The sequence below is a fragment of the Nicotiana sylvestris genome, chromosome 9, assembly GCF_000393655.2.
Source record: "Nicotiana sylvestris chromosome 9, ASM39365v2, whole genome shotgun sequence".
NCBI classification, from domain to species: domain Eukaryota; kingdom Viridiplantae; phylum Streptophyta; class Magnoliopsida; order Solanales; family Solanaceae; genus Nicotiana; species Nicotiana sylvestris.
Window position 1 is genome coordinate 41,232,405 of NC_091065.1, and position 9,858 is coordinate 41,242,262.

General features: G+C 35.6%; 1 protein-coding gene across 2 annotated transcripts; it reads left to right on the plus strand.

The window, feature by feature from the left end:
- The first annotated feature begins 1,142 nt into the window (after positions 1-1,142).
- LOC104243313 (ABC transporter G family member 22-like) lies at positions 1,143-9,592 on the plus strand. Of its 2 annotated transcripts, XM_009798493.2 has the most exons (11): positions 1,143-1,244; positions 1,924-2,306; positions 5,366-5,436; positions 6,038-6,270; positions 6,768-6,923; positions 7,142-7,325; positions 7,460-7,768; positions 7,928-8,215; positions 8,523-8,807; positions 8,901-9,008; positions 9,081-9,592. In XM_009798493.2, the coding sequence occupies exons 2-11, from the start codon at positions 1,928-1,930 to the stop codon at positions 9,300-9,302; spliced, it is 2,235 nt and encodes a 744-aa protein (XP_009796795.1). In that variant the 5' UTR covers positions 1,143-1,244; positions 1,924-1,927; the 3' UTR covers positions 9,303-9,592. The 2 variants fall into 2 exon arrangements, with proteins under 2 accessions (XP_009796795.1, XP_009796796.1); XM_009798494.2 differs by lacking the exons at positions 1,143-1,244; positions 1,924-2,306 and adding an exon at positions 4,245-5,222.
- The last annotated feature ends 266 nt before the right edge of the window (positions 9,593-9,858 follow it).

Genomic DNA, 9,858 nt, shown 5'->3' on the forward strand with positions numbered 1-9,858 from the left:
TTGAATAAGCAGAAAAAAATAGTTTCTCTCAAAAAACACTTTTTTGAGAAGCACTTTTGAAAAAAATACTCTTATAAGCAGTTTTTTAAAGTTTGGCAAACACTAATTGCTGGTCAGAAGTGCTTTTCAAACTAATTAGTCAAATACAAACTACTTCTCACCAAAAGTACTTTTGAGAAAAGAACTTTTGAAAAAAAACACTTCTCAAAATAAGCTAATTTTTGCAGTTTGGTCAAACGGGCTATAAGTTGGGTGTTCTACTCATGTCATAGTCTGTAACACCCTCGATAAGGATAAGTTCTCCCTATAAAAAAATGTTATCATGTTAGCGGTGAAAATGAAGAGATCCTAAAAGGATAGAGTATTTGCACAAATGGGATGAACACGTCTGAAAAAATGCACATAATAGGCCGTAGGTGCAACATTCACATAGTTCGTACGAATAATCGTAAAGCATAAACTAGTATAATAGAATTTATGCCCATCAATTTAACACTTGAGCTCCATCTATAGAAGCGAAAGCAAAGAAATGAGGAATTAAGAGCCTAAATCAGCAAGGTAGTAATCTAGATATTGATTCAATCAAATCCAATAATTTTTTCAAATAATGTATTTGCGTTAAGAAATTTATTAAATATGTACAAATTGAAATTAAAATTTAATTATTAACACTTAAAATTCTCGTTCTAAAATTCGGAATCCATAAAAATAAAATTTTAACTGTCTCTGGTTAAAGAGCTAGGACAAATTAAGTACCGAATTGTGAAGGCATGGATAGCAAATGTATCATGTACGTGCTAATTCAATGAGTTTGGTACGAAATGAGATGACGAATAGACTTCCAACTGATGATGATTTCTCAAGAGGAAGGAATACATATTCCAAAAAAAATGGGACAGCAAAATGTCCGGACACGTGTACGACAAGGATGATTTGGACTAGACAAACAAAATTGATGTTTGTTGTTCATGTCTATGAATATTTATCACATCTTTTGCATTTATGTCAAGTGTTTTTCACCGCTGCTGGAATTATTATGCAAAATGGGGGGATTAGTGATTTATCAATTGGGCAAGGGTATTTACGTAATCTCAACTCTCCCTCTCTTTATTGATGCTATAAAAGAAAAAAGATTGCACTTTGGCAATGTAAATCATTAAGAGTTAAAGAGAAGTGAAGCATTGAGTTCCATAGTTCTCTCCACTACTCTTCTTTCTGCTTAAGCCTTTTTTTAGTTGTACAAGGTATGAAAGTTTGCAACTGATCATCTTGTAGTGTTCTTCTTTTTCTAGTGATTTAGTTCCCTCCTTCTCTTATGTATGTTTTTGGTAGCAATCATTAAGATTTTTTTTTTTAGAACTCCCGCCCGTTAGAAACAGTCTCTGCCTTTAAGGTGATAAGCAATTGTCAATTTCTAAATAATCTCCCACTTCTCCTCTCCCCTCCCCCAAGAATGACAAATTAAAGAAACTAGTCAGCAAGACCTACGAAATACATGTTTCGCTTCATATATTAATTAGTGTATTTACTTCAAATTTTGAACATTTAAAAGGAATGATAGCCTATATATATTTTTCTTTCTAGAATTGTTTCTTTTCCTTCTTTTTTTCTTTTCTTGTAGTCTTTTGATCATTAATAGAATATTTTGAACTAACTTGGAGAATTTAGTAACACAGAGTGAGAAAAACATAACCGAAAGATAGTAATCTTAGAGCAAAAAGGTATGCTATAAAGGAAAAACTAGTTAGAAAACTTAACTAGATGCATTGTAATTGATAAAATGGGCGCCTTAATTTACATTTATTAATATCTTTTCTATTATATTTTCAATAATTTACTTTTTATACCTTCACAGTATATAAGTTAAATCCATTTATATTATTATTAATGTCTGCATTTGCATATCTGCATGTACATATAAAGGAACATGATGGATAAACCGAGTACCACAAGTTTACTTCGTACAAAGTCTGATCAACTGGTAGAAGCGATTTCGGCAGCAATGGGTGGAACGAAGTCGTCCCCGATCAGCGAGGCAGTGGGAGGGCCGGAGACGCTGTCGAGGAAGTCAAGCAGGCGGCTAGCTACGGCATCACCGGGGCGGAGCAGCAGCAGCATAGGGAAAAACACTCACATTAGAAAGTCAAGAAGTGCTCAATTGAAGTTTGATTTAGATGAAGTTAGCAGTGGCGCCGCCTTAAGCCGCGCCTCTAGTGCCAGCTTGGGCTTATCTTTCTCCTTCACCGGCTTCACCGTGCCACCGGATGAGATCGCCGATTTGAAGCCCTTTAGTGATGATGATATTCGTAAGTATATATCTATCTTTTTCTTCTTTTACTGATTTCTTGCACGAGTCCTATTAGTTATAGTTCGACTCGAACTTCTGTCGTATCAAACTTAAGAAAATATGCAATTTATTGTTTGCGTTATTTTCAGCATATGAGAACTGATTTCCAGTTTAAACTACTTAGTTAGCTCATAAAAAGTAATAATGTTTCTTAATTAAATTAACATCACCAAAGTTCCTTAACGTGATACTTAATTTTCTTTCACCTAGCTAAGGTTGTTATCTTTCTTTCTTTCATTTTTTCTCTTACTTTTTCCTCCTTAAGATAATAACAGAAGCAGAAACAAATTTCCTTCGATAGCATGAAAAATAATATTAAAACTTACATAATAAATAATCATTTTTTAGTTCTTTTTCCAAAAAGAAAGGAAAGGTTTATAAGTTTGCCAACGTTTCTCGTTCTCATCTTTAATTGTGGCCCTTCTTTGTGCACCACAAAAGCTCATAATTCCAAATGACATGAGTGCCCTTAGAGAGAATTAGATTTCTGGTTAGAATAATCCTTAACCCTACATATATTAGGGTATTTGCGTCAATTCGTATCCTCTCAACGGCCATATTTAATCACTTCTCTTTATTTTCCTTCCTCTCGAGGGCATGTTAAAGATGATAAAAGCTGTTACTATAAGTAGTAGCACTCCACTAGCAATAGGGAAACGATAACAAATTTAATACCGTTAAAGGCTTAAATAATTGGCAAATGATTGGTTCAAGCAATAGAATGTCCATAAGATTAACAGGAGAAAGAAGTTCAAACGTTTGTTTGTTTGTTTTATTTAAGCCAAAAAATCTTCGCCTTAGCCATAAGAGCCTCGGATTTAAGGCAAAAAGGACTTTTTTCGTTTGCATGAGTCAATGGAAAGTTAGAAACTGCCAGACTGTCTTTTTAAAGTCCCTAAAGTGAGAAACTGGTGAAAAGTGGACCCCTTCTTTTTGTTGTGGTCGTTTGGACGCAAAAACAAACCCAAAAAGAAAAAAAGAAAAAAAGCTAAACTAGCAGGGTTTTACCTGCTAGTTTTACTATACCAGCCATCTATTTCGTATTTCGTATTTCGTATTTTGTATTTCATATCTCTTGCATTGCTGTTATTTTATTATGTATTTTTATGGTACTAATATATCGGCTCCTATTACCTTTTTGAGCTGAGGGTCTCCTGGAAACAGTCTCTCTATCCTTCGGGGTAGGGGTAAGGTCTGCGTACATATTATCCTCCCCAGACCCCACTTGTGGGATTATACTGGGTCGTTGTTGTTGTTAAAGTAAACACAAGTGTTGAAACTTGAAAAAAACCCTCCTTTCTTTTCTTTTTTCTTTTGTCACCCCTCTTATTTTGTGCTTTTCCTTATTTTTTAATATGAACGTCCTAATGAAAAGTTTCTTTTACTTTCTTTTTTGCAAATCAAAACTTTACGGATTTTAGAGACAAAAATGATCCTGAACTGAAGAATATATGTAATCAGCATACTTGGTATATAACTATTTCAACAGATATGACAACAATAATTGTTTCTTAATTCTAAGAAAAAACTATTACTCCCTCCGTTTCAATTTATGTGAACTCATTTGACTGAGCACGAAGTTTAAGAAAAGATAGAAGACTTTTGATCTTATGGTGTAAAATGAAACACATATATTTTGTGTGGCTATAAATCATTCTGTAAAGGTAAATTGTTTCCAAATAAGGAAAGGAGTCATTCTTTTTGGCACGGACGAAAAAAGAAATAGTTTCACATAAATTGAAACGGATGGAGTATATTATAACAATGTTGTTATATGTAATTGTTTCAGGAACTTGCATCATTTCTTCATTGTCATTTAAATTTTATTAGATGGTGTCACAAAAGTCAAAAATTACAAAAGTTTAAAGTTAAAAAATAAGAAAGGAAAACAGTGAGACTTATTAATTATGAAAGAAGTTTGGCCAGATTCCCACTCATATCTATAATGGAAATCCATAAAATTGTCACTCTCCACAACTGTCAATATAGAGCCACATGTATGGCCATTGTTTGTTCAAATTGTAGAACGTAAACAAAGTGGACCTGTTATGGGATTTCGTTTTAAGTCTTATCATGGTGCCCACTTTGTCTGTACAATACTTTGATAGAGGTTGAGTGGGATATATAGCACTCAGTGAAGCAAAACCCGAGGCAATTAATATTCTCATAAAAAAGAAAACTATAATTCAACAATAAAAAGGAATCACGTATCAAAATGCTTAATATCATGGACTGACAAATACACCCTAAACCTTAGCAATTTATAAATTCTTTGGAAAACCTATTTGCATTTTAGGTCCCATAATGGTTACGAAATTGTGACGAAGTAACTTATCTGCAACATTTGTTCCTCTCTTAAATCTTGACAAAGAGCAATACCAACTCCATAATACACCACATTTCACTTGCTTTTACTTAAAATACTCGTCCCATGCCCTTAGTGTCACCCCATCCTTTGCTTATATAACTTCGAATATTAATAGCACCTATAGCACCTCTGTGTATGCATGCTCGTCTTCAGTTTTCGTATCAATCTAGTTTGATGTACATTTGAAATACACCATTGTTATTGTAAACTATATCCTTAGAATTAAGAACGAAAATCAAAAGATAAATTAGAATAATAATCCAGGAGAAACAAAGTGTGCTTAAGAAGCAGAGATTACTTTGAATCTAGACTGGAAAAAAAAGGAAGAATAAAAAGGGTATTTTGCTATTACAAGTTAATGTGAGTAGTAAAGCGGTAAGCAAGAGGGGTTGCTATGATGGTAAACAACCTCCACTTCCAACCAAGAGGTTGTGAGTTCGAGTCTCCCCAAGAGCAAGGTGGGAAATTCTTGGAGGGAAGCATGCAACCTCGTTGTTGTAATTTAATGTGAGTAGTAGTAAATCTTGGTCTCGAGTTGTGAAAAGATGACCAAAGCGATTAATATGCTTGTCTTTGGTAGGAAGTAAATATGTGAGAAATCATCTAGCCTGGACTTCATGATCGCAAGTTATATATGTACTTTTTTGCAGCTGAAGATATTGAAGCTGGCACAAGAAAGATGAAGATTCAAGCAGAACCTACCTTACCGATATACCTCAAGGTGAACCTAAGCTCAAAATGCAGGCAGTCAAAAAAACTCAAAAAAGCTTTCTGAATTTTTGTTTTATCTAGCAAAGCATGTATAACGGTGTGTCAAACCCCCATCTTCATTTCCCTGAATGCATACGGATTGATCGGATACTATGTATTTGGACAGGCAAGGATGGAGGTTTATGTTGAGATCAACGCGACCCTTTGAACATGGAAAATATTTGATGTCAGGTTCAGTCTTGTACAGAATCTCATTTCATGTGGTATTTTTGTACAAGACTTCCCCTTTTAGGAGTAACAAACAACAACACTATAGAAGCTTAAAAGTGTTCACAAAATGCACGTAAACACAGAAACTAGTTTACAGAACCAGCACCTGGGATCGAGTTGACCTAACCTAGCACTCAGTTGCTGAGGATTCACAAATATTCGACGGCGTCAGCTTTAGTAGGAAGAAAAATAGAAGAAAATCCTGACCATAAAAGATGTAGACTAGAAGCATACTCTGTACATCTTTTTTGGAAGTTAAATTGAGCTGCATAAACCTATTCTCAAGTTAAAAAGATGGATCTCAGATTATTCCTTTTTTATTCCTTTCACAAACTCTGCAGTTTACTGAGGTATGCTACAAGGTGGTTATTAAAGGAGTAACATCAACAAGAGAGAAGGAAATTTTGACCGGAATCAGTGGTTCTGTTGATCCAGGAGAAGTTTTGGCCATGATGGGGCCGTCTGGAAGTGGAAAGACTACACTCCTCAGCCTGCTTGGAGGAAGAATAAAAGAGCCAACAGGAGGCTCAATCACCTACAATGAACAACCATACTCAAAGCTTCTAAAGAGCAGGTAACACTCCAGAATTCACCAAGTGGTATACAGTAGAAAATCTTGAGAACACAATACCAATGCCATATTTTTTCATGATAATTCCAATCTCATATTATAACAAAGGCTCATGTAGTATAACAGAAGCTAATAATTTTTAATAAAAAGCATTATGGGATGCTACTGCTGGAAATTATAATGCACCTCATGTTTAAATTAGTTGCCAGAGTAATTTGAAAAAGATTAGTTGCCAGAGTAGAAGCACAGGAACGAGTTCCGAAAGAGATTTTGATCATCCCATCTGTGATTTAAGAAGCAAAAACAAGAGCTGTACTAACAAATATGCACAGGAAACACACTTTAAACGGACTGGCATCTAAGTTCGAGCTAAATGAATTTGATTGCATCATAGATTAAAGTCAGATATCAAAGTATCGGTCTATGCAAATAAAAACATAAGCAGAGTTCAAGGAAAAAAACCTTACACAGAATCTAACATGGATGTGAAACTTTGGCAGGATAGGATTCGTGACTCAAGATGACATACTATTTCCTCACTTGACAGTGAGAGAAACACTAACATATGCAGCTCGCCTACGACTGCCAAAGACTTTGACAAAGGAGGAGAAAGAAAAAAGAGCCATAGATGTGATATACGAGTTGGGACTAGAGAGGTAATTGTTTCTCTACTTGACTAGTTCTCTAATTTCATGACATGCAGGGAATCATTAAGCCTGAGGTCATTACTAAGGCCACTTTCAGTCATCTAACAAATGAATAGATGGTCATACTTTAATAAAGCGCGTATTTAACAACAAATAACCTTAGATTGATAAACAACAAGATGCACAATTTCTTTACTGAAAGCTAATGAGGAATGTGATGTTTACAGATGCCAAGATACCATGATTGGTGGCTCCTTTGTTCGTGGAGTTTCAGGGGGAGAAAGAAAGCGTGTTTGTATCGGAAATGAGATCATAATTAATCCATCCCTACTATTCCTTGATGAACCCACATCGGGTTTGGACTCTACAACAGCATTAAGGATGGTTGAGATATTACACGATATAGCAGAGGTAACATTTCTCTCTGTTTTATCCAAGACCATCTAACTTCATCATAGAGGGAGTATATGTTTTCCTGTTAAAAGGTATCCAAGCTAATCCTTTTGAGGCACTTTGCACCTAATTTTGTCTCAATCCTGTGACAGACTGGAAAGACAGTGATCACAACAATCCATCAACCATCCAGCAGACTTTTCCACAAGTTTGATAAGTTGATTCTTCTTGGCAAAGGGAGCTTACTTTATTTTGGGAAGGCATCTGAAGCAATGGTCTATTTTTCAGCTATAGGCTGTTCGCCTCTGATTTCAATGAATCCAGCAGAGTTCCTGTTAGACCTTGCAAATGGAAACCTTAATGACGTTTCTGTTCCATCAGAGTTGGAGGACAGAGTGCAGATCGGGAATTCAGATAGAGAAACAGGAAACGGAAAGCCAACACCAATAGTTGTGCATGAGGTGAGTAAAATCTGCATTTCTTACTCAAAAAACTTAAAAAGACCTCAAGCAATCACTTGGCATGAATTTAATGTTTTTTATTTCCCTTCTTTTTTTGTTTGTATGAATCCTGCTTTTCATATGTCTATAATTTATTAATTTCTCATTTTCCCTGAACAGTATCTTGTGGAAGCCTACGAGACACAAGTGGCTGAGAGTGAAAAAAAGAAACTTATGGCCCCCATGATGATAGATGAAGAGTTGAAGTCTAAAGTCTTTTCTATAAATAGAGAGTGGGGAGCAAGCTGGTGTGAACAATACTCCATATTATTTCGGAGAGGACTTAAAGAACGGCGGTATGATTATTTTAGCTGGTTGAGAATCACTCAAGTAATTGCAACTGCACTTATCTTGGGTATGCTCTGGTGGCAGTCTGGTGGTGATAGTCCTAAACAAATGCGAGAACAGGTATGAGGCTCTACTCTTGTATGCACAAGATGATCAAAGGATTTGACATTAGGTTCCTAAATGAAAGCTAATATCTAAGACTACAGAGATTGTATCATTCATCCCATGTCAAAAACTAATAGGAGAGAATAGGATTATCCAAGAACCTCAATTAGAAACTCTATTCGCATCTATGCCAAGACACACTTATATGAATAGAGAATCTCATGTTGAATCAAAATAGAAGTCCTAAAGAAGCAAACGGAAGCATTTACGAAACCTTTCTAATAACTAGGAGCATAATAATGAAATGTGAAATTCATTGCAGTCGGGGTTGCTGTTCTTCATTGCTGTGTTCTGGGGGTTTTTTCCAGTTTTCACAGCAATCTTCACATTTCCACAAGAAAGGGCAATGCTGAACAAGGAACGATCTGCTGACATGTACAGATTAAGCGCATATTTTTTGGCTAGAACCACCAGTGATATTCCACTGGATCTTATACTGCCAGTGCTCTTCCTTTTAGTGGTATATTTCATGGCAGGATTGAAACATGAAGCTGATGCCTTCTTCCTAACTGTGCTTACAACTTTCCTCTGCATTGTAGCAGCTCAGGTACTCCATTTTTTACTTCTTCTTTTTTTCATGTATAAACTGACCGTTTCCCTACCTTGGTAATTTGAATAATCCTTACGTCATTGTTGGCAGGGATTAGGACTAGCAATAGGGGCTACACTAATGGATTTAAAGAAGGCAACCACTTTGGCCTCTGTTACTGTAATGACCTTTATGTTAGCTGGTGGATATTTTGTAAAGGTAAGGATGCACTATCCTCTCACATCGAAACCTTAGAAGCTGTAGTTCTGATATAGGGTTTGAATTCTGCAGAAAGTACCAGTATTTATATCATGGTTGCGGTACCTATCCTATAACTATCAGACGTACAAACTCCTTCTAAAGGTTCAATATAAGGAGAAAAATGACTGGGTGGACGGAATTAAAGTAGGAAGCGGTGTAAAGGAAGTATGTATACTACTAGCTATGGTTTTTGGCTACCGGCTCCTAGCATACATCTCTTTGCGGAGAATGAAGCTTCACTCAGGTGCTTAGATGATGCAAATGATGGTTCATTTCAAACTAAAGAACTAGTCTATGCAGCTTCCACTGATTATAGAGGTACCTGATTCTGATATAAGTTGCAGCACAAGGAAAGAAGATTTGGCTGCAGTGCCTGATTAAGTTTTAATTTTTCGTTTTTCTGTTTACCTCTACGCATAGTTGTAAATTTTTAAATCTACTAGAAACTAGAAACAGAAATGAACTGTATGTAGAATATTCCCACAGATGCTGAGATGGAGATCATATTCATGTTACTCCTTTAAAATTTTGGTTCCATTGTACCTTTCATGTTTGCAGCAGTTTCCAAAGTAAAAACTGAGACACAAAAGTTCACTTTTAAAAAGCCAAAGATTACCTTTGCATGTCTGTGCATGTCAAACCTGAATTAGTTGCACATTCAGAAGGCCCCAGAGCTCAGGAACATGTACTATGGGAAAAATCAATGGTGATGATTAAAAAAAGAAAAAACTACAGTGGGTATAAAGCCCAAAAAGAAGTCTAACTAGAAAAAGACTCCCTCTATTACTTTGAGAAAAAATTACTTGGA